Source organism: Ursus americanus, chromosome 6 (assembly GCF_024610735.1).
Source record: "Ursus americanus isolate L20-20 chromosome 6, mUrsAme1.1.p, whole genome shotgun sequence".
In the NCBI taxonomy this organism is placed as follows: Eukaryota; Metazoa; Chordata; class Mammalia; order Carnivora; family Ursidae; genus Ursus; species Ursus americanus.
The window spans coordinates 27812891-27838028 of NC_142132.1; the positions used below are offsets into that span (position 1 = coordinate 27812891).

At 38.3% G+C, this 25138-nt stretch overlaps 1 protein-coding gene and 1 pseudogene across 2 annotated transcripts in view; both read left to right on the forward strand.

Moving 5' to 3' along the window:
- Positions 1-12501, forward strand: part of ERLIN1 (ER lipid raft associated 1) — a 37984-nt gene extending 25483 nt beyond the window's left edge. For both annotated transcript variants that reach the window (XM_045802858.2, XM_087862803.1), the window contains 3 exons: positions 6807-6896; positions 7959-8038; positions 10207-12501. In XM_045802858.2, the coding sequence (XP_045658814.1) occupies positions 6807-6896; positions 7959-8038; positions 10207-10428 (392 nt within the window). In that variant the 3' untranslated portion in view covers positions 10429-12501. The remainder of the gene's footprint in view (positions 1-6806; positions 6897-7958; positions 8039-10206) is intronic.
- Positions 12502-16193: 3692 nt separating this feature from the next.
- LOC148109780 (histone deacetylase 2 pseudogene) lies at positions 16194-24623 on the forward strand (annotated as a pseudogene).
- The last annotated feature ends 515 nt before the right edge of the window (positions 24624-25138 follow it).

The window sequence follows — 25138 nt, forward strand, 5'->3', positions numbered from 1 at the left end:
GAGGCTCTCAGTCGTTTGTGCCTTGGGATGCTGAAAGCTTAAGAAGTGTTTCATTAACTATTTCAAATACGCGGGAATGCACAGAGAATAGTAAAATGAAGGCTTAATACTTGCCACATTCCTTCAGATCATATTTTCTTTTAAGAATAAATTTATCTGTTTGAACCCTCCTGTGTACCCTTACCTGGTCCTATTTCTTGACCTCCCTTGTCTGAGTAGCTTCTATCTTAAAGTTTTTATGTAGATCTTTTCTGTCCATATTTTAACTGTAAATATGTAATAATAAACAATTCATAGAATTGTCTTAAACCATAAAAATGATACCGAACTTTTATTTCGCAACTTGCCTTCATTTTACCAACATCGTTTTGAGTTTTATTCATATTGATATGTGTAGGTCTAGTTAATTTTTAACTGCTGTGCTTCATTCTGTGAGTGAACCTTAGTTCATTCTGATAGATTACTGTTGAAGAGTTAGGTAGTTTCTAGTTTTTCCTTATTATGAACAGTGCCGCAGTATCCGTGTCTCTTGTTGCACACGTTCCGAGTTTTCTATGGTAGCGCTACGCAACATGTGGTGTCGGTCAGTGCCCTGTTATCATGAGCTTTTTGTTTCTGATCCATAATGAGGTGACTACAGAAATTGAGAATGAGTGCTTAGAAGTTCTTACAGTATTAACAGTAATTTTATATCTGTTGAGTCTAATAAAAAACTGGAGACTGTGTTTTTAATATTTTTCCTAGTAATTAATTTTATTGTAATTTATAAAATATTGCTTCCTAACAGACTGAAATACAAATAAGGGGGGGGGGTTGCTTTCCCATAGGTAGTTTGAGAACCATTGCTCTGGAATACATAGCTCGAAGTAGAATTGCTAGGTCATAGGGTTACATACATCTTGAAATTTCTAACATTCAGTATTGCCAAATTGCTCTGCAAAGTGATTCTTCCATTTTACCTTCTCTTCAGCAGGGTTTGAGTTCCCATTCCTTTGTTGCCTTATTGAATTCCCATTTCTGCATATCCTCCTCAATTCTTAGAGTCATTAGACCTTTTAAAATTTATGTCAGTGTGATGGTGAACACGTATCACAGAATTTCAGTTTGTATTTCTCTGATTACTAGGAAAGTTGAATATTGTTTATTGGTCATTCAGGATTCTGTTTTTTGGTATGTGAATTGCCTGTTAATATACTGTTAGCCCATTGTTTGATTACCTTTTTTGAGCTGATTTGTAGTTCTTCATATCTTCTGGATATTAATCCTTTCCCAGATTTATGCATTGCAAATATCTTCTCTCACTTTGTGGCCTGTCTTTGAACTTTATGATGTCTTTGACATTCATATATATTTAATTTTCATGTAATCATATTCATCAGTCTTTTCCATTATGATTTGTACTTTTTCTTTCCCGTTTAAGAATTCTTTCCCAAACTCAAAGTAATAATTTTATTCTAAAAGTTCTAAAGTTTTGCTTTTTATGTTTAGATATTGAATCCATCTGGAATTTATTTTAGGTTTTAGTGTGACATTGGAGTTCAGTTTATTTTTCCAAGTAGCAAGCCAATTATTTTAGACTATTGAAAAGTTTGTTATTTCTTCTATGTCACATCTGTCTTAAGATAGACTGTATATAATTTGTTCTGTTGTTAGGATCTCTATATTGTTTTAATTTCTTGGTCTGTGCTCCAGAATTACCTTGTTTGTATTACCGTCACTTTTTATGTTAAGTCTTGCTATTTGCGAGAGCAAGTTTCTCCTTAATTATTCCTCTTAACTCTTCTAACTATCCCTAAAATTGTCTTGGATTTTCCTAGGCTCTTTATTCCTCCATATAAATTTTAGAACCAGCGCAAGTTCTGTAAAATGCTGTGGTGAGGTTTTGATTAGAATTATATTACCTGTACATGTCAATTTGGAGAGAATTACAATATTTATGATACTGAATCTTATAAATCTATTTATATTTCTCCATTTATGAGAAATGTCTTTCCAATAAGTGTTCTAATTTTCTTCTTAAAGTTCTGGCACTTTCTTTCTTAAACTCTTATTCCTGTATATTCCTCAAGATTTTGCTATTATAAGTAGGTTCATTTTTTTAAGATTTTATTTATTTATTCGAGAGACAAAGTGAGAGAGTGTGTGCGTGAGCTTGGGGGAAGGGGCAGAGAGGGAGGAAGAGGGACAAGCAGACTCCCCCGAGCGCAGAGCCCGAAACAAGGCTCGAGCCCATGACCCTGACTGAGATTACCACCTGAGCTGACCTGAGCCGAAACCAAGAGTTAGACGCTCAACTGAGTGAGCTACCCAGGTGCACCAAATAGGTAGGCTCTTTTTTGAAGGCACATTTTCTGTTTTTTTGCTTTTGTAGAGGTATGCTCTTAATTTTTTTTGTTTGTTTAGCAGTTTGCTGAAAATGCTATTTCTAATAGTCTCTTCAGTTTTCCATGTGAGCAGTCAGATTGTCTTCAGATCAGGATAGTTCTGATTTTTTTCTTTGTAGTGCCACATCTTTTTATTCTTCTTACCTTACGGTTTAGGCTATGATTTAGAGTGCAGTGTTGAAAAGAAAGATGGCGACAGGTATTCTTGTCTTGTTCCTAACTTTAAACAGTCCCAGTGATGTTTGCTGTACTTAATTTTCATTGGGTTAGTGAAGTTTCTTTCTGTTACTTGCTTGCTGAGAGTTTTTATCATGAGTGGCTATTAAAACTTGGAGAATTTTTTCTGTATCAGTTGAGATGACCATATAATTTTTCTTTTTGAAGCTATTGTGGTGAATTATATTAATAGATTCTTTATTACTGAATTATTTTGCATCCTGGGATAAACCCACTTGATCATGATGTAGGAGATTCACCCCAATACATCTCTTTATGTCTTGCTGATAATTTCTTTAAATTTTTTACTTTTATTTATTTTATTTTCATTTTTACTGTATTTCATAAATTTCAGCTTACAATTTTTTTTTTTCTTATACTCTTACTGTCAGTTTTTTCATGGTTATACTAGCCTCAAAATGAATTGGAGGGCATTTCTTCTTTTTCTGTGTTCTGGAACATTTTGTATAAAATATGTTACCATCTCCTCTTTGTAGGTTTGGTAGAACTCACTTGTAAAAACCATCTTGGTCTTACGGGGTTTGTGCTTTTTTGTATGCTTGTTTGTTTTTTGTGGTAACATTTAGCCTGCTGATTTAATTTCTATACTAACTATAGGTCTGTTCAGGTATTTGTTTCTTTAAGTTTGGGCAGTTATATTTTTCTAGAAAATTGTCTGAAATTTCGGATTTGGGGGCATAAATTTGCAGAATTTTCTTCTGACTTTTAAAACCTTCTACCAAATATGCATGTCCCCTTTTCATTCCTTGTATTGTTTATTTGTGCTTTCTCTTTTCCTGGATCAGTTTTGCCAGAGGTTTGTTATACTTGATTCATCTTTTCACAGAACTGCATTTTTATTTGGTTGATTCTATTACACTTACTTTTCAAGTATATTATTTACAGTTATTTTATTCTTCTCTCCTGCCTTTTTTGAGTTTTCTCATTGGTTCTTTTCTAACTTCTTGAGTTACTTAATTCTTTAGTTTTCAGTCTTTTCTGATGGAAACACGTAAGATAATAAATTTTCTTTTAAGTTCTGTCTTAGGTAAATCTCACAGGTTTTGAAATGTAGTTTACTGATGTTCAGTTTTAGTTTTTAAAAAACATTCCCATTATGATTTCTCCTTTCACTTATGAAGTATTAAAGGTATTTTTTTCAATCTCTGATTGAATGGATTTTTAGGGGGCTACCACTTTATTGTTGATTTCTAATATTGCATGATAGTCAGAAAATATGATCTGTTATATGGATTCTTAAGTATTTGTTGAAGTTTACTTTGCGGCTTATCAATACAGGATACTTTTTTGGTAAATGTTCTGTGTATGCTTGAAAAGACTGAATGTGTTTTCTTTATTTGTTGGATGCAGTTTTCTCTATATATCATTAGGTTGGGCTTATGAATTGTGTCGTTTACATCTTCTGTATTCTAATTTTTGCCTTCTTGAGCTATCAGTTACTGAGAGGTGTGTTAAAATTAAAATCTCCCACTATGACCATGATTGTTGACTGGTAATTTTTTTCTTTATATATTTTAGGACTAAGATATTCAGGATTATTACATCTCCCTGGAGAATTGCTCCTATTGTGTAATAACCCTCTTTATTCCAGACACACTTTTTGGCTTAAGATCTATTTTGTCTACCTTTAATGATATTATAGCTATGCCAGATTTCTCTTGGTTAGTTATTTTCTTGATGTATCTTTTCCCATCCTTTTACTTTCAACTTTTCTATGTCATTATGTTTTAGGTGTGTCTCTTGTAAACAGCATATAGCTGGATTTTGTTATCTTATCCAATGTGAGAATCTGTCTTTTAACTGGTGAGTTTAGTCTTTTTATATTTATTGTGGTTACTGCTATATTTGGATTTGTTTATATCATTTAATTTTGTGCTATTTACCATGCATTTTTGCCTCTGCTTCTTTTTTCTCTCTTTTCTGATTGGCATTGAATTGACTGGATTTTCTTTATTCTTTTCTTCCTTTTACTTGATTAGAAGATTTATATTCTGTTTCTAGAATGTATAGCTAGTCATATCTGTAAAATGTTAATAAGCATACCTGACTTGACAAAATCTAAAGCTAATCATTCTTGCTGTCCTCTTAAATAAAACCTTAGAATGCCTTAATTCTTATCACTGTCCCCCAGTTTTACATATTGTTGCCTCGTATTCTGGTTTAATGTTCTTTTTATTCCCCCATTAATTATTATCATTATCATCGATTCTTATAGTAAACATCTATTTTGATTTATAGGTATTACTTGATTTTTTTCCCTCTCCATTGTTTTTGGCAGTTCATTCTTTTTTCTGCTAGTTTGTTGTTGTTGTTGTTGTTTTGTTTTTTTCCGTGAAGGCTAAGGAGTAGATACTTAGTCATTCTTCTTTGGTCTGAAACGATTTTATTTCATTCTTGAATGGTAATCTAGCCTACAGTTCTAAGCCCAGTGAAACTTACTTTTCTTTGTCACTGGCAATATTATTTCATTTTTGTTTGGCTTCCTCTTCTTTTTACTTTTACGATTTTTCTATCTTTGGGTGTTTCATTTTCACTGTGATGTGTCTAGGTAGAGAAAAGTGTACTTCTCACTGGGCTGGTGGGTCGAGTTTTTTAGCCTCCCTGGAGTTGAAGCCAACTAGTGGTCTTGATTTTATACAGGAGTCTCAGTTCTAACATTTCAAGGCCTCATCTCCTGGCCCTGCATGGGCAATAATCCAAGTCCCTCTTCCTCACTTGTCTAGTAACCACCACCAAGGCCACCATCGTACCGGCTCTCAGCTCTCCCTTTGCTTATGTCTCTTGAGGGTTTCTCCTCCTTTCTTATGATCTTAGCCATGCATTAAAAAAAAAATTTGTTATATATTGTCTAGCACTTTAAGGTATTGTTAGCTGAAGGGTTTTCTCAGCCTACTCCACCATTTTTCCAGAACTGTAAGTCTACTCATGCTCTTTATTGGTTTATCCCTGCACGTCAGAGAGCAGTGTTAAATGGGATGACTGCAACAGTTTCTCTGGGTTCTAGGTGTAGGCTCCAGATGTCTTACCTGTTATTCAAGTTTAATCTTGAGTTTCTGCTTATCGGTAAGTTTCTAGTCCAGTTGAACATTGTAGTCTGTTTGTAGGGTGGTGTGGTATAGGTTGATTTTATGCTAATGAGGAAATAGGGAAGTATGTGCTGGAGTTGTTGCTAAAGGATACTGGATCTTCTGGAAATAGGAAGCCACTTGGAAATTTTTTCTCTACTATGTACTTCCCCTAAGGGCCAGAGATAAGATGTGTTAAAATACTAACCCTCTTTGGCTGAAAAGGAGAATTGAGAATGTTCTTCAAGAATTGCAGTGATTGGATTGAAAGTGTAATTAGAGTCTTTCTTCCCTGGTCCTGGATCCTTTGGTTAGGCCACTGGTTTACTTGAGGGTGTTTGGTTTTTCCTGCGGCAGCTAACTTGTTCATCCCCAATGCTTGTTTTCACAGTGTCAGACGAATTAGCCTGCTTTCTCTTTTTTGTTCAACAGCAGTCAGAGTTATACTTCTCTGATATTATTTTCATCTTGTCATTTCTCTGATGGTAATTTAACCATCAACCAAGTTGATCCTGAGTATATAAAATTCCGTTACTGAAGATGGGGGTCATCTAGCCTTCTTTATATTCTAATTATTTGTTGTCTTCTCTTGTCAGCTGACTCTGTAATCAACTGTTCATTGTGACTTCATTCGTTCTTCTTGTCTTTATGCCTTCTGCCATGTCCTCCTAGGTCATGTCCCTTATTTTCTTTAGGATTTCTTCCAGAAGGCCTTTCTTGATTTAACTTACCTTCTTTGTTCTTTCTTTTTCCTGCCATTTTATGAGATTGTTCTGTATTGCCATGCATTTATGTTGCTGTTTTTGTTCTGAGTACTTTCATGAAGTATCGTTTTTCCCATTAGCTTGTGAACTGTTGCTGTGTAATCCCATGAAGGAATGGAACCTTTTGTACTCCCCTTTCCCACAAAACTAGCACTGTCAACAGAACAGTGAACTAGGAAATAAATTCCCTTTTTTCTGTTGAATAAGTTTATAGTCTGGGTGGATAAAACTTAATGAAACAGTTAGCCCATAAAACCTTACATAATTAAATGTTAAGACAGTGTGCTGCTAATTCTGAGTATTTCTGGAACTAGAGTAATGTTTTTGAATATGTCTTCTTTTGTGTATAATTATAGAAGCGGAGAAGATTGCACAGGTGGCAAAAATTCGGTTTCAGCAGAAGGTGATGGAGAAAGAAACTGAAAAGCGCATTTCTGAAATTGAAGGTACATCAGGGAGAAAAGAGGCTCTGACCGTTCCATACTGCCTCTCTGCCTCAGAGATTGGGCTCTTGATTGTGATAGGCGGGAGGGCCATAGGATAATCTGGTCTGGAGGAGGGAGCTGCCCTCATACCTTAGACAAATTTTTAAAAAATTGCCAATATGTGTTCAGCTCTTGGTTTGGTTTGAGACTATAGGTAACTCATCCTTTCATTTTCTGTCCTTAAATTGTGGCTTACTAGCTACCACTTTGTTCTCAGGCAGACAAGTGTGAGAATTACTCATAACCAGTTGTAAAGAACGTATAAGATAAGAACCCCACCACTACCAGTTTCTTTTCTACCTGGCAACCAAAAAAATAACAAAAAATTAGCCTTGGAAGAAAGAAGCCCCAATTTTCATAGAGGCTCTCAAACTCCTTGACTTCATATAGTGAGATGTTGATGTTCTAAGCTCACAGTCTTGAAGACCAGATATTCAACCTCTTTTGCTTGTATACTGCTGCTTCCTATCATTCTGCATTAACTGATTCTGGATCGTATTTGGAGGGGGTGGGGACAGTGCAATGAATAGAGCAGAGCTTTCGTGTCTGGACTTCATTATTTTACTTGAAGCCTTGAGTCTGCCATAGGGTGTGAGGCTTTTTGAGTGATGAGAGGTAGAGGAAAGAAGGAGCAGCATTAGGTGGAAAATGAACTGGGCTCTGATGAGCTGAAAGTTCTTCGACGTTGACAAGAGTATTCCCCTTTGAGAAGAGTCTGTCTGGGGACTGGGATTTGAAAACTGCTAATGTTGTTAAATGCCTTTAAGTGATAGAGGAGTGCCTGGCTGGCACAGTCAGTGGAGCATGTGACTTGATCTTGGGGTTGTAAGGTCGAGCCCCATATTGGGTGTAGAGATTACTTAAATAGAATAAAATCTTTAAAAAAATAAAGTAAGCAATCAAAATATTAGGCAGTGGAGAAAGAGACACCTACTTTAACATAAAATCTGCTCTGACCCAGCTGAGGAAATAGATTACAACTTTCCTTTGTTTTAAATACCCTGACTCTGTTCTCCTTACTAGATGCCGCATTCCTGGCCCGAGAGAAGGCGAAGGCGGATGCCGAGTATTATGCTGCACACAAATATGCCACCTCAAACAAGGTGACTGGCTCTCTGCCACTCCTAATAATATAGCGTTTGCGATTTTGGTTTTCCTTGGGGCTGGGGTTTGGGGGGGGCTCTGATGTGGTAGAGGTGATCTGTCTAGTGTCAAGGAAGGGTAGTTACCATCACACTCTGTAGAAACAGCCAATCACTTATCAAGACATATTGCACACTCATTGGGGAGAGAACTTTGTATAGTTCCTTGTAAAAATGGGGAGCTAGGACAAAGGCAGGTAGATACATAAACACAGGTCAGACCCCATAAATCATCCATCCATACTGCCATATCAGGGCTCAGTAATCAGGAAAGGTGAGGGTCTTCTCGTGTAATGACAGGAGTAACAGGAGAAGAGTAAAGTCCATTTAGAGTTGCTTCCCAGGTAAGATAGCTTTTTTGTATAAATGCTGAGTTTATTTAGTGCAGTGTTTCTCATCAGCAACTTTCTTGGCATTTTGAGATGGGATACTTCTTCATTGTTGAAGACTGTCTCATGCATTATGGGCTGTTTTGCATCCCTGACCCTTGCCTGCTAAGTATCAGTAGTGTTCCCCGCAACACACCCGTTTTCAAATGCCCTGAGTACTGCTTGTTTACTGGATTTAAAAATATTCTAGTTGTGAGGAATTTTATGTGTGATAATTTGAGAAAGGAGGTTGGGTGATGTAAGTGAAGTTTTTGTATAGGGACTCGGGTTAATCTAGGTTTAGAGAATGGAGGGCTGCTTAGCAGGACTTAGGAAGAGGCAGCTAGAACCCCTGTGGTATTCTGAGAAGGGAAGCGTATGACCAAGGTTTATAAATTATGAATTGTAGAGTAGATCGGAACATTGAAAGAGCTGAGAAAGAGGTTGCCCAAGGGGTGTGGTTTAAAGGCTAGAGTCAAGATTTAAGGTATAGACAGGTCTTAAACTCTTTCGGTTTAGAAAGGAACAACATACTGTGGGTTCAGAAGAAATGATAAGACATGATAGGTTTATAGAATGAGAGTTGTCAGTACTTTGAAATCCAGAATAAATTTAGAAGTAAATTTAACATATTGGAGGAGACACAGCTCTATAGAAACAGAATGGAATTTGGTCAAGATGGAGACAAGGTGAGAAACTTGTGTATAAAACTAACAATCCAAATCTGTCATGAGAAAAGCTGGCTCAGCACAAGTATCAAGACTTTGTCATTGAGGTTAGCCTTATGCTGAAAGGGACAGTAGTTTTATGCCATTTTGAAAAATGCTATTCAGATAATGACCTATATTAGTAAGGCATTAGAAAGTAATTTGGTTATGCACTGTGACCAGATTGATGGCAGTGTTTCAGCAGAGAGAGTATAGACCCAGGGAGTGGAAGGTGTTGGGGGGCTATGAGGGGCCTAGAGGATAGGCCAGGGACTTGAGATGAGGAAAAGATTATTAGGGAAGGTTCCGAGAGGCTTTGAGGGAAGTATTTTCCAGGGAATACTAGAAATAAGTTTTGATCAAGCCCAGAGAGATTTTGGTTGGATGTATTATGGCACCATGATTTAAATTAAAAAACAAACAAAAAACAAAAAACCTGTGTCAGGGAGAAAGATCTGTTTGATTGACAAACATGTGTCCATCACAGTCAGTTTAAACATCCAGCTTCTAGAGGCATGAGGCCAGACCAGGTGATTTCTTGAGATCTTTTTCCACTTTCAGAACGTGGTCAAGAAAAGCAGAATCACAGATGGTTGATTATAAGGTTATGAGCCCAGCCCCTTTGAAACTCTCCCATTTCATCTATTGACCTGTTTACCTCGTAAGAGAACCTGCAGAGATTCCAGGCTGATTCCAGGTTGAACTTAGCTAGATGAAATAAGAAAGTAGATACGAAAGTATTTTATAGGCTCCAAGTCACTATAGAAATGTTAGTTGTTGTTATTGTTCCCAAAAACCCACCTCCTCAATCCTTCTTTATTAAAAAATGAACAGCTTCTCCCTGCATTAGGACAGGAGCTTGTTTAAGGAACTTCAAGTCTAAAATACAGCTGTGAATGTGATAACCACATGTCAAAGTGAGAAAAGATCATTGGCAATGACTCCGAGTTGAGTAGTGATTCAGAAGAGCAGTAGGAAAATTTGTCAGGAAAGAGAGAGATGACTACTGGACCAAAGTGTCCTGATTCCTTTGCTCTTCTTTGCTCCTACACAGCACAAATTGACCCCGGAATATCTGGAGCTCAAAAGGTACCAGGCCATTGCTTCTAACAGTAAGATCTACTTTGGCAGCAACATCCCTAGCATGTTCATGGACTCCTCTTGTGCTTCGAAATATTCAGATGTTAGGACTGGAAGAAAAAGTTCTCTCCTCTCTAAGGAGGCTCTTGAACCCTCTGGAGAGAGCCCCATCCAAAACAAGGAGAGCACAGGTTGATGCAAGTGGTGGAAATGTACTCCCATATCAGAGTGTGGCCCAAGGGGTTAAATGGGAACAATGGTTATACGACTCTTCAGATTCACAGAGAACCTGTGCTCCGTCTGTTCTGCCTCTCCTGTGGTAGCCCTGGTTTATCAGCCGATTGCAGGATAGAGCCAGTTGTCTGGCACCCAAATGTCTTTTCAGCCACAGTTTTATCAAGTATCCTGTGTGTGTTCCTTTCTGAACTGGTACTCATGAATGAGGGAAAGTCTGATGCTAAGATACTGCCTGCACTGGAATGTTAGACATTAAGTATGTAACAAGCTGTGTTTTTCTAAGCTGAGATCTATTGAATAATGTTTACATTGGTCCCCGGGAAAATGTGTGCTCAGCCATTCAAGACATAGGAGGCCAGAGAAGATGGCCAGGATGCGGTAAGTGTAAAGAAGACTGATTACGCCTGGGGCCCAGGCTCTCTCTTTGGGGTCCAGTCCCAGCATTCATCCGTGTGATTAGCATCTAGTCCGCTGAAGTTCTCCAGGAAATGATCTTTCACTTGAGCAACGATTTACTTGATGCTATTTGCACCTTTTTGTTTTCCTATAGTCAAATTGGTGGCCTGCTGGGATAAGTACCTTGCCACCCAACCAGGGATTCCTAATCACTAGTTATTGCATTAGTAGGCTCAGAGATAGAGCTTGGCTTGAAGTTCTGGGTGAGATGAAACCTTTGCTTTGAACCAAAGCTCTGGGGAGGGCCCTGCATTCCCCTCCATTGAATGATGACTGTCTGTGTCACTGCCCCAGGCCATTCATAACTAAGGTGCCTGGTTTTTAGCCACAGACAACTCCTTATATGTCACCTCTCAGCTCTGGCTGGCCAAGAGCGGGACAGGGCTTTAACCAGAGCTAGGAGCAGCATATAATTCCTAGCTGTTCACTGCACAGTATTGTATCATAACTGCAGGAAGTTTTCATTTTTAAAACTGGATTTGGGGTACATTTATTTGCCCCAGTACCTCTGCCTGAAGGCCAAGTCCTAGGGCTGCTGTGGTTACTGGCACACTGATTCTCCTCAATATTGTTCTTCTGGAGCCTACAGAGTGTGGAACGGCGTAACTTAACATCTTTGGTCATCTTTGTCTCGTTTTTTTTCCCCTGGCTCTGAGATGCTGAAATCAAAGTTGTTTTCCAGCTTTCACCCTCCCTAGGAAGTCAGGATTCCACTGACTTCCTGGACAGCCAGGGGATTTAATTTCCCATGAGAGGATGACAGAGTGAGTTATGAGTTAGCCTGTGGCTATGGGAGACCTACTTCATCTGGGCCTTTTTTCCCTTTGGATTAGCTTTCCTGAAACAGTGTGCCCCATAGTTAGGCTGAGTTTGTGCAGCTTATTAAGACACCTTTCATGTATACTATGGTCAAGCCAGACAGAGAAGTCATGGGACCACTTCCAGAAACCTTTCCGCTGTCAGTCCTGTCAGTCTCATGACAGCTTGCGGGTTGTGCCAAACACTTTCTATGGGGAAGGAATCCCAAATTTGAGTGGGTCTTTTCCCTGGGCCTTATATTAGAGAGGCATTTGTAATAATGGAGAGAATCCTTTTTTATTTTTGCTTATTATATACACTCTCTTTATGAATGGATCTTGTGTTCTCTAGCCCTCCTTTAAAGAGCCTTTGAACTATAAGAATAAACTCTTCACCTGTCATGTATTGTTGCTGCAGATAGATATGATTGTTGTGGGAAATTTGGGTCATTGACCTTTGTGCTTTCATTCCTAGAATGTTTCCTATTCCCAGGAGCTAAAAGCTGTTGCCCCAAAGTGATGGATTTGGGTTTTCTTACAAGCCCCCTGGTGGCAGAGTTGAGGAACAGGGAACTAGTGTTGTGAAGTTGTGAAGAAACTACTTCCACTTAAACTCTCCATGGAGTGTGCTGCCCAGTGCTCGCTCAGGCTCTAAGTCTATCCCTCCTGCAGGGATGTTCCTTTTGGCAAATATACACTGTAATCTTGAAGTCTAAATTTATATGTGAATTGCTACCTTTTTTTAAAAAAAGAAACCAAATAAAATTATTTTACTATCAGTGATTTGTATTTTTTCCTTATGTCTCCATTCTTTTCTCTTGTCTTAAGGTGTTCCTAAGGTTGCCTTGCCATTTCAACTAGGTAGCCAGTTTATTTACTAGTTTAACTCAACTGTAGAGGCTTTTCTTATACTCTTCTCAGAATACTGCTTCCTAGGTATAAGAATTGTGAAAGCAGGGTTTCCACTCTTCCTGACTCACAGAATTTAACAAAGAATGTTCTGATTCCTGGTGGGATGTGGCCAGCAGCAGAAGAGGAAAGAGGGAGACTGGAGCATCGTGCCCTTCAGAGTCTGTCTAAGAAAGAAGGAAGGGGCGGTTATACTGAGGCGGAGGAAGGACAAATTGTACAAATTACAACTGGCAGTGATACGATATAACTAATTTCACTAATATAGGTGTTAGTCCAAGAGCCAGGACTGGACCTGCTCTCCTCAGCTCTCAACCTTTCCTTCCTGGAACAATTTCACAGTGATGTTGGGCATCAGGGCTTGGTAATCGGGAGTTTTGGGGAAAGCAGCCCTTTACTTGGGTTCCTGTGGGCTCCAACCCCTTAGTACCTTTGTCTGCTGCTGCAGACCAGGGAAATTTAACTAATTCAAACCAATTATCCTGTAGGTCTGGGTAGGTATTAAAATGAAGTGATTTAGAACTAAGTGATTTCTGCCTCTTGCTGTGGAAAAGGAATTTTGTGAGTTAGAAGTTGTGACCTCTGGTTGCTTTGGGATTAAGTCCCAGATGTGTGCATTGAAGCACTTTGTGATCTGGCCCCTACTGACCTCTCCAGCCTGGGTCCTTGAATGTGCCTACTCTGTGTCCCTTTACATATATTGTTCTTCCGACCTGGCTAATTTTTTTCCCCTTATAACTCCAACTTTCCTTTGCTAACTCCTGATGAGTCTTCACTTCTTCAGACAGGTCACCCTAAACTTGGCTCAGGCTCAGGTCAGCACTCCACATTTCTGCCTTGGAACATTTCACACACCTGACTTTACCTGTTTAATGTCTTTCCTCACAAGTGTTCAGCTCTCTGGGGGCAGGGACTGTGATTCTGCTCTTTCTTGGGCTGGTATCTATTGCTCATGCCTGGCCCATATGAGTCAGTCAGTTTTGTTGCATGAAAGAACAAAAGCATGAATGTGAAATGCAGGAAAGTGAGAAGTGGGGGGAAAAGAAGGACATAGAAGTTAGGGTAGGGTGCCTATGTGAGGACGTAATGTGTAACCTTGGGAAGTTACCTAACATCTCTGAACTTGTTTACACATCCTCACGGGGCTCTTCATTGGGTTCATTCAGCAACATATTTTTATGCACTTAGCATAATGATTTCTGCATGGTGATTGTTGGGGTGCATTTCTGCCTTCCTAGAGTGGTTGAGGCTGATCTAGGGTTCCAAGGCCCCTTCCCACTCTCACTGAGAATGTATATAGGGGGCAGTGATTTCCAGTAATGAGAATCTCATGAAATCTTATTTTTTATGATGGATTTAAAAAAAAAAAGGAATAGAAAATGTGTCTGCAGCTCTAAGGTAATCAAGTGTCAACATTCTTTTTTTTTTTTTTTTAAGATTTTATTTATTTATTTGACAGAGACAGCCAGTGAGAGAGGGAACACAGCAGGGGGAGTGGGAGAGGAAGAAGCAGGCTCCCAGCGGAGGAGCCTGATGTGGGGCTCGATCCCAGAACGCTGGGATCACGCCCTGAGCCAAAGGCAGACGCTTAACGACTGCGCCACCCAGGCGCCCCTCAAGTGTCAACCTTTAACCCAAATTCTCTTCCAGGACCTCACATACCACAACATTTGGGATATTGCTTCTTCTAACAGTTAATATTTGTAGAGCATTTTGCATTTACCAAAACATTTACATGTGCACTGAGGATGTAGTCAGTTTTTTGTAGTGATTAAGGCGTTGGGTTTTACATTTAAACAATTCTAAATAGAAGAGGAGGAAAAGGTGCCAAACCTGACCAAAACACTATAAAACAGAAATAGCTACCAGTCTTAAAAATATCAGTGCAAAAGTCTACTAACACATAGCCTAGCATCACATTAAAAATAGTACACCACCACCAAATGAAGATAATCAGGAACACAGGAGTGGTCTAACACTAGGAAATCTAGTAAAATTAACCATATAGGGGCAGCTGGGTGGCTCAGTCAGTTAAGTGTCTGACTCTTGATTTTGGCTCAGGTCATGATCTCAGGGTCGTTAGAGCCTGGTGTCAGACTCTGTGCTGGGCATAGAGCCTGCTTAAGATTCTCTCTCTCTCTCTCTCTCTCTCTCAAAAATAAAATTCACCATGTAAATAGAATTTAGGAGGCAATCACTTGATGTCTCATTTGTATAGAAAATGGTTTTGGGGGCGCCTGGGTGGCTCAGTCGTTAAGCATCTGCCTTTGGCTCGGGGTGTGATCCTGGCGTTCTGGGATCGAGCCCCATATCAGGCTCCTCCACTGGGAGCCTGCTTCTTCCTCTCCCACTCCCCCTGCTTGTGTTCCCTCTCTCGCTGGCTGTCTCTCTCTGTCAAATAAATAAATAAGATCTTTAAAAAAAAATGGTTTTGATAATTAACATCCATTTTTAGTTTTTTAAAGCCTTAATAAAATGGGGATGGATGAATACCTCCTTAGCCAGAGAAAACATTTCTCAAATCAGGCTAATTGATAAAAGAGTAAAAGGATCCCCATTAATATCAGGAATAAAACAAGTCTATCTACCATTACTAGAATTAGAAAAAGGGAATGAGATTTAAAAATTTTTAAAGGAGGCAAATTTGTAGATGATACAATTGTACCTGGAAAGTACAAGAAAATTTTTCTGAACGTGCCTCAATAATAGAATTATTCTGTGGTTAGGTACAAATGTATTAAAGATTTCAAATGTATTTACTTTAGAGACAGCATGAGTGCAGGGAGGAGCAGAGGGAGAAGGAGAGAATCTCCAGCATACTCAAAGATGAGCAAGGAGCCCAACATGGGGCACCATCTCATGACCCTGACATCATGACCTGAGCCGAAATCAAGAGTCGGATGCTTAAACAACTGAGCCACCCAGGTGCCCCACAGATTTATTATTTTAAAACAATCAATTGCTACCCTATATAAAATAAAACTTAAAAAAATATAATGAGGCCAGGTTTTTATTAATAAAAACCAGGATAAAATACTTGGGAATAAACAGGAAATTTCAAGATCTATAGAAAAAACTTTAAAAGAGAGGATGTAAGATTTTTAATAAATTAACTTATTCTGTGGGAAGGAAGAGATAGCAGTTATCCCAAAATCAATCTATACTTTCATGAGATCTCAATATCAACCAGATATTTTTTGGAACTAAATTACCATCCAAAATTTGATAGGGAAAATTTTAAAAGAATAGTCACAATAGCTCTACCTAGTGTTAAAATATAAAGTCACAGTTGTTGGGGCACCTGGGTGGCTCAGTTGGTTAAGTGTCTGACTTGATTTCTGCTCAGGTTGTGATCTCAGGGTCGTGGGATCAAGCCCCACATTCACCTTCACGCCCAATGAGAAGTTTGCTTGTCCATGTCCCTCTGCTCTGCCCCCCACTTGGCTCTCTCTCTCTCAAATTATAAAATCTTAAAATTACAGTTATTGAAGCTGAGTACTATAGCTTTAATAGATCAATTAAAGTATAAAAATAAACTGGATTCTATATTGAAACTTAGTACATGATAAAGGTACCTTTTTCCTCGTAACCTAGAGGGAAAATATGGATTATTCAATAGAATTCAGAAAACTTTGGGGGAGTTGGAAAAAATATATATCCCTACCTCACATCTTACACAAAAATTTATTCTTGGTGGCTCAAATAAATACACAGAGAATGTTAGACTGTAAACTGTAAAATACCTATATGGAAGGCAATGTGGCAGTATTCATCAAAATTCAAAACACAATTTAAAAGGCACTTTCACTACTAGGAATTTATCCTTCATGAATATAAGAAAGTAAGAATATCCAGCATAGCAGGATTTGTGATATTTAAAGACTGGAGATCCCTGAATGTTCATTTCAAAAGAATTTTTGAAATTCCCTTATTTCAATAAAGTAGAATACTAAGCAAGTGACAGAACACTATAAGGTGCTGCTATTTGTGTGAAAATAGTGGGGGATGTATATATGTGTCTTTTTTTTTTTTTAATCTGTAAGCTATCTCCCAAAGGATATATCGTAAGTGGGTAAGAGTGATTACATCAAGAAGGAGACCAAAAGAGTATAGGAAAAAAGGGGATACATTTTCACTTTTCACCCTTTTGTACATTTTCTTATATTTTATACCATGTGTGTGTATTACTTACTCCAATCATCGTAAAATAATGTTTAAGGAAATGCAAAATAAAGGAAAAAGGGAAAAAGGTAGCTTCACTTAAATAGGGATGCCTTATAATCAGAACCTGGTTCAAGTTCTAACCATGCCACTTGCTTAAAGTCTAACCTCAAATTATTTCTTCTTTCTGAATGTCAGTTTCCTTGTTTATACCATATGAACAAAGAGCCTACTGGACATGGTTAAAGTGAAGATTAAATGAGATTTCTAAAAAACTAAGTGCAGTGTCAGGTAAATGTGAAGGACCCAATATAAATTGTGGTTATAGTTATTATTTTGTCATTTAATCCTCACACTCTTTTGTGAAAAAAGAAGAGAGCCTGTTGTTTTGATTACCCAGCCCCATTTTATAAGTGAGAGAAGTGGGGTTTGATTCAGCAATTTCATATCTCATTTTCTTTCATTCACAGCTGGATTCAGAAAGAAAAAAATTGTGAAATGTAAGCTCCCAATTTGAGGGGGCAATTAAAGTTCATTGTCTAGACAATATAGGTTGCAAACCCTAGTTTTTCAACAATTGATTATTGCACATTGACCATAATATTGCTCTTCCCACTGACAACCATCTTATTATTCAGTAAAAGGTAATGTATGAGAGCGTGTGTAAAATAGCCATAACTCTAGACAACCGCCCATTAGGCTAGTTTAAGAGTGCTCAGTTCTTTTCAGTCCACTATAATTAAGAATGTTAGATTTTTTTTTTTAATGAACCAAGAATAAGTGTGATAAAGTAACATTCCACTCTCCATTTCTTGGTTCCAGGGCACCACTGTATTGCATTACTGTCTTTAGTTTTTTTCAATTGCAAGGAGTTTCCCAATCCAGAGAAGTTTGATCCAGGACCCTTTTTGGATAAAAATAGCAGCTTCAGGTAAACAGAATACTTTGTGCCTTTTTTCCATCGTAAATACAAATAATCCACCCAAGTCATACACATGCACATTCTGGACAGTTTTTAGCTTCACTGAGTTTATGGTGTAACTAAGTAATTCACTGGTGATGGCAAAGTCAGTCAAATCAAATTGTTAGAACTCTCCAAATTGGGTGGAAGCCATTTAAGTCTGTACACCAGTAAGATCAGGTAAGTCATCCAGGAACTATTTTGTTGTTTGGTAATTGAGTACAATGCAGGTTTTTAAAGAAACCAAAGGAAGTCAATCAGATATCATGTATTACCAGATGACAAAGGAATTTGCTTTTGCAAACTTTTGTTGATCTCACCTTTGTAATATAGACTTTTCCAAAACAAAATGTACAATTTCCTTTCTTTTTTGTAAGCTATTGACCATTATTAATTTTCTGATTCTTAGAGCCTGGGGCCATCAAAAAGACCTTGGCCAGTTTATCTTGTTCCCCTCTGAAATTCAGAGCTCCATATACCCTTGCCTCTGCGCAGTAGCTGGTTGGCTCCCAGTTGCTATTTCCCATAAGTTCATAAAAATAACGTAGGATTGCTCAGCAAATATTTTTTTCCTTGTTATCCAATCATTTGATTAGTATTTTCAAAAATAACGGTTGATATGTTTTGCTTCTAATTACAATGATAATAGGTGTTCAACGTAAAAAATGGAAAATGCAGAAAAGCAATCAATCAATCAATCAATCAATAAATGTACTCTACAGAGATAATCACTGTCAATACTTTACTGTGTATACTAGGTGCTCTTGAGCCCTCCTGTCACTGTTTTCTCTCCATCCGCCAGCCTGCCCTTCTCCGCGGCACTGCCACCCCCAAGTCGGGTTGAGGCCCAGCAGCAGAAGCAGGAGGAGTCAGAGCTGGGAACCAGCTGTGGTCTGGGAGTCCATGGCCTAGTGTTAGGGAGGTGACGAGAAGAAAGTCAGCTACTACTATGATGGTGATACTAGAAATTATTATTATGGACAGGGTCAGCCCATGAAACCTCAGAATCTTCATGACCTGTAACTTGCTGCTAAATTATGACTTATAAAGAAAAATGGAAATACACAATCCCCATAAAACCACTGCTGAAGAAATGACAAAATATCACAGTGATGAATACATCAAATGTTTACATTCAGTAAGACCAGATAACATGTCTGACTATAGTAAGCAGATGCAGAAATTTAGTATTGGAGATGATTGCCCAGAGTTTGATGGACTGAATTTTGTCAACTGGTGCTTATATATTATTACTGATATTCATCATGGTGATGGTGCTCAAGAAGCTTTTTATGTAATGACTATTATTCCATAAATAGGGGGAATACTTACCTGGAACAGGAGACTTGAGGGATATTGGTCCAGAAGAAGGCAAATACTCTGCTGTCAATTTTCCATTGAGAGATGGTATGGATGATGAGTCATGAGAAGTTATATAAGCCTCTTATCCTAAAAGTGATGGAGATGTATCAGCCTAGTGCTGTGGTGTCACAGTGTGGTGCAGACTCACTGTTTGGTGGTAGACTTGGTTGCTTCCATCTGACAGTCAAAGGTCATGCTAAATGTGTAGAAGTGGTAAAAACTTTCAGTATACTATTACTGATGCTTGGGGGATATGGATAGACAATCTGTGTAATGTTGCTCAATATTGGACATACAAGACTGCAGTTGCCCTCAGTTGTGAGGTTCCCAGTGAATTGCCATATAATGATTACTTTTGAGTATTTTGGACCAGACTGCAAACTGCATAATAGTCCTTCAAACATGACAGACCAGAACACTACAGAATATATAGAAAAGATAAAACAGCATTTATTTGAAAATTTACACATGGTACCTCATGCATCTGGCATCCAGCTATTCCAGAAGATGCTATTCATGAAGACAGTGGCGATAAGGATGGAGAAGATTCAGACGAGAGAATTTCTATTTGAATACCAGGTAAACAGATAGCTTGTGATGAGGGATTCTGAGGATGAAGGAAAAGGAGGTCATAGAAATGTGGCTATCGTAAGGAAAGAGCAAAGAAAACTATACCCGAAGAAGACAAGAAGGAAACTGAGGACGAAAAAAAAGTAGATGTTAAGGAAGAAGATAAATCCAAGGACAAGAGTGGTGAAAAAACAGATTCCAAAAGAGCCAAATCAGAACAGCTCAGCAACCTTTGAATTTGAGAGTCTCTCAATTTTACAAACCATAAAAAGGAGAGAAAATATTAGGAAGAAAGTTTTTTTGCCTTTTGAAGACTCCTGGCTTCATTTTATACTAGTTTGGCATGGACTATGTTTATTTTCAAAATGGCTTGTTTTTTCTTGGCAAGTTTTATTGTGACTTTTCTAATTATAAAGCAAAATTTCTTTTCTCCATCATGCTTTATGTAATAATATTTAAAGTTGATGTTGCTATGTCAAAAAATGATCTACTAAAGAAGTAAGTGGACTTTCTGAGCTGATTTTTCCATGTTTTGTAATTCTCTTTATTAAAAAAAAACTGTAGTTGGAGAAAAGAACAAACTACAAAAATACAGTAATTAACACTGTGTGACACTGGTGTGTAGATAGACATATAGATTGAAGATCCAGAAATAAAACCTCACGCTTATGGTCAATTGATTTCAACCACGGTATCAAGACAATAGGGAAAGAATAGTCTTTTCCGCAAATGAGACTGGGACAACTGGATATTCACATGCAAAAGAATGAAGTTGGACCTCTTCCTTAAACCATACATAAAAATTTACTTCAAGTGGGTCATAGACCTAAATGTGAGAGTTAAAACTGTAAAACTCTTAGACGAAAACATGGTAGTAAATCTTCATGACTTTGAGTTAGGCAGTGGGTTCTTGAAATGACACCAAAAGCACATGTAACAACAACAACAACAACAACAAAAACGTAAATTAGACTTCATCAAAATTTTAAACTTTTGTGCTTCAAAGGACAATATCAAAAAAGCGAAGAGACAACCCACAGAATGGGAAAAGATATTTGCCAATCATATACGATATGAGACTTGTACCCAGAATATATAAAGAACTCTGGTAACTCAGTAATAAAAAGACAACCCAGTTTAAAATGGGCAAAGGGCTTGAATAGATATTTCTCCAGAGAAGATATACAAATGGTCAATAAACAAATGAAAAGATTCTCAAGATTGTTAGTTACCAGAGAAATGCAAATCAAAACCACAATGAGATACCACTTCACACCCACTTAGATGGCTAAAATAAATACAGATAAGAACAGGTACTTACAAAAATAGGGAGCAGTTAGAATCTTCATAAATTTCTGCTGGGAATGTAAAATGGTGCAGCCTGTTTGGGAAAAGATTTGGCTGTTTCTCAAAGTGCGAAGTGTAGAATTACCATATAACCAACAATTTCACTCCAAGGTGTATACCCAGGACAACTAAAACACGTCCACACAAGAACTTGTTCAAGAGTATTCATAGTAGCATTATTCATAATAACCAAAAAGTGGAAACAACCCAAATGTTTATCTACTGGTGAATGGATAAACAAACGGTGGAAGAGCCATACAATGGAATATTATCTGGCCAGAGAAAGGGAATGAAGTACAGATAAACGCTACAGTGTGAATGAGCCTCAAGAACATTGTGCTAAATGAAAGAAGCAGACACAAAAGATCACATAGTGTATGATTCCATTTATATGAAATGTCCGTAACGGGCAAATCTATAGAGACAGAAAGTGGATTCATGGTTGCTTAGGACTGGACAGAGATGGCAAATGAGCACAGGGATGATGAAAACATTCTAAAATTAGATTGCAATGATGACTGTACAACTCGTATTCTAAAAACCACTGAACTGTACACTTCAGTGGGTGACTTTTGTAGTATGTGAATTATATCTTAATAAAACTTCTTTAAAATGAAAGAATATATATACAAACATAACATAATAGCACAAATTGTCCTGATAAAATAGAAGATGATGACTAGTAAGTACTTCATGGCTCATAGGTGATCTTCTAAACCATGCCTCAGGGCATGCAGTGTCAAGACTTGCGTTCAAGACAATATCCCAGCAGAAGGCATGCTGGAATGTATGTACTCAGAAGTATGGAATTGGAACAGGCCAGTACGGAGAAGGGAAAAATCCCAGTAACCGGCACAACCAGAACTGGAAGGAATTGGGCCACTTTTGGGGAGTCAACAGTCCAATCTAGAGGTTCCCAGGTGGGTTGGTGAACTCTGGCTGGACTGAGGTTGATGTTGATATAAGAGGAAGATTTGATACCAGGCATAGGTCCTATCAGATAAACAATGGTAATTCTACAAATTTGCAATCACAGTGAGAAAGATTTAGGGCAAAATACCTTTGGCCTCAGTGATGTCAAAGTTTAAGTCTCCAGATCTTTATGTAATTGGTACCAACGTTATATTCAGAGTAGTCCGATTTTTTCATGAAGCTGAACTCAACTTCATATTTATGGTTTTTTGGGATGAAATAACCCTCACGTATTTCCGTTCTCAGGGCTCTTATAAGCCAAATTCAAGAAGCTTACTCAGGCCTCTCTTTCCTGTTTCTCTTCTCTGTTAGTTTCTAACGTGGAAGAGATAGGTTTGATCGCCAATGATGATCCAATTGCTCAAAATGAAAAAGGTTTTCTTCCAGTCTTAGATAACAATTATTTTTATTTTTAGGGTTAGTGCTTGCTTCAGGAGGGAACATAGAATAGAACAAAGCTAACGGGTTTTGATATCTGATCGTTTATGAGATATTCCAGCTATGTGACTTTGGGCAGGACCAGACTTTCTCGATCTTCATCTAAAAAGTAGAATTAATAACGCCTACCTTCCAAGGTTAGGAGGTTGAGGATGAGTGAAATGTGTGTATTTTCTCTGACAATTGGAAGGAGCTCATAAGTGATGGTTTTTTTACTCTCAAGTCACTGAAAATTCTCCCATAGTCAATGCAGATTTAAGTTTTTAGACATTCTTTGTAAGCCATTCATGTTTTTTCCCACTCTGTTTCCTGGATTAATGTATGAAATTCCAGGCTTAGGCACTAATCAATCAATTAATATTTGTTATTATATTTCTCTGGTATAACAGTGACATCAGATTTCTCTTATACTTCTTATTGTAATATTGTATTTCTCTGAATTTAAATACATTCCAGTTTCAGAGACATGAAAACGTGAAGTAAGAGCACCTTATAATCAATAAAATATAGTTGCCCCCTGCTATACCCCATGGTCCGTTACTGGTCCAGTTAGCAGACTGTTCAGAGTCTGGCATACATTAGTCCCTTCATCCCAGATGACCAGATCACTTAGAGTTAGGCTTCTCTTTTCCAGTTAACCTTCTGCCTGATACCCTGATACCTGATATGATGTCATGTCAGTAAACACACATTACATTAGTTTTTTTCAAACTCAGAAAGAATCACTTTACTCCAACAGAGAAGATTACACAGGTACGGGCTATTGACAAATGAAGCAATCCTGGTACACAGAACGGATTCAGAGTCCATGCTGTGCCTGCTTGCCACTGGCTGCAGGGCAGTCTGAGTCAACATGTCACTGAACCAATGATTGCCCTATTGGAAGCAGGGTTAGTGGGGGCATACGGGAGAGCCTGGGTTTCTGAAATTCCACTTAGTCATTTCCTGCCCTGTTCTAAAGTCAACAAAATGTAAATGCAGAGGAGATAGTTCATTATTTGTTAATGTTTTTCAACATTTGTTTAATTCTGTTATATAATTCAAGTATAGGTGCGGGACCGGCAATCCAGAAATGCGCTATTGTCCCTGGATTTAAGGGAAGACAAACAAATAAGCCAACAATTACGACATCATGCTATGTTTGTAGGGAAGTATGCACAGAGTTTTATGGAAACACAGGCAAGGACACTGAAATCAGACCAGGGGTAAATGAAAGATTTAGAGAAAATGATGCCCGAACTTAGTTTTGAAACACAAATAGGAGTCAGATAGCTTCCAAATGGAGAGACAAGAGGTTGCAAACCTCTTTCCTGTTGGTGTATTTTACCATAATTTTTAAAGATTGGGGAGAATATTGTAAAGGCTTTTGAAAGATTGTGGGTTGCTTGGTATGGCTAGCAGGAAGGAGAGGTATTGGGGAAGAGAGGCCATCTGATGTGGGACAGGCAGTAAACAGGCCTTAGAGGGCCTTGTTGCCAGGCAGAGAGGTTTGAACTTAGAAGAGTGGAGAACCAATAAAGGATCTGAACAGTGATGGGAGGGGCTCGCAGGAGACTAGGTGTGGTTTCTGAAGAAAAATGACACTGGCTGCTGTGTGACAGGTGCAGCCGGAGGGGTTTGAATCCCAGGCGGGAAGACAGATCCAGTTCAGGATGAATGAGAACAGAACTGAAGCAGTGGCAGTGGAGGTGAAAAGCAAGGGCAGTGGTGAGGATCATCAAGAAAGAGAAGGGAAAGGCCTTAATGAGTGAGTATGTTTGGGAAATGGGTGAGAAGGGAACATTCACAACGGCTCCCATGTTTTAGACTTGGGCAACAGGTGGTGCCATTTCCCAAGAAGAGCAGCTAAGGGAGAAGAGATATCGTGTTTAGATTCAAAGGGGTTGCATTTGAGGTCCCTGAGGAACAGGCAAAAGGGGAAAGCATCCTAATCAAGACAGTAAGAAATGAATAAATACAGCCAAAGTATACATAGAACTCCACAGTTTATACAGAACCTTTATTTAAAAGTGAGATCTGGGGGCGCCTGGGTGGCACAGCGGTTAAGCGTCTGCCTTCGGCTCAGGGCGTGATCCCGGCGTTATGGGATCGAGCCCCACATCAGGCTCTTCCGCTATGAGCCTGCTTCTTCCTCTCTCACTCCCTCTACTGGTGTTCCCTCTCTCGCTGGCTGTCTCTATCTCTGTCAAATAAATAAATAAATAAAATCTTTAAAAAAAAAAAAAAGAAAAAGAAAAGTGAGATCTGACAAGCAGACAGTGTGTGGGGGGGTGAGGTCTGAGGGGAGTGTATCTCGAGAAGAACAGCCTCTCTGTAGAGAGAACTGAAGGTCCAACACTGGGGGCTGGGCTAGATTCAAAAAGTAGAGGAAATCCCAGGCAGACTTTAGCTTCTACAAAATCCCAGAAGGGCTGCATTTAGGAAAAAACGTATTCAAGAGTATTTATCCTGAAAAACTGGAGTAAAAAATAGTAGGAAAGGGGCATTTTGAATTCACTTCCAACTTTTGAAACCAACTGAAAACAAAATAAAAGAGCCAAAAGTTAAAAAAAAAATCTTCCGCTTTCAATAAACAAGGAAAATGTTATAAAACAAAACTATAAAGAATGACTGCCAAATGAAATGAATTTTGATCTAAACAAAGCTAACACATCCCTGCACAGACCTGGGAAAGAGATCAGTTTACCTAAAATTAA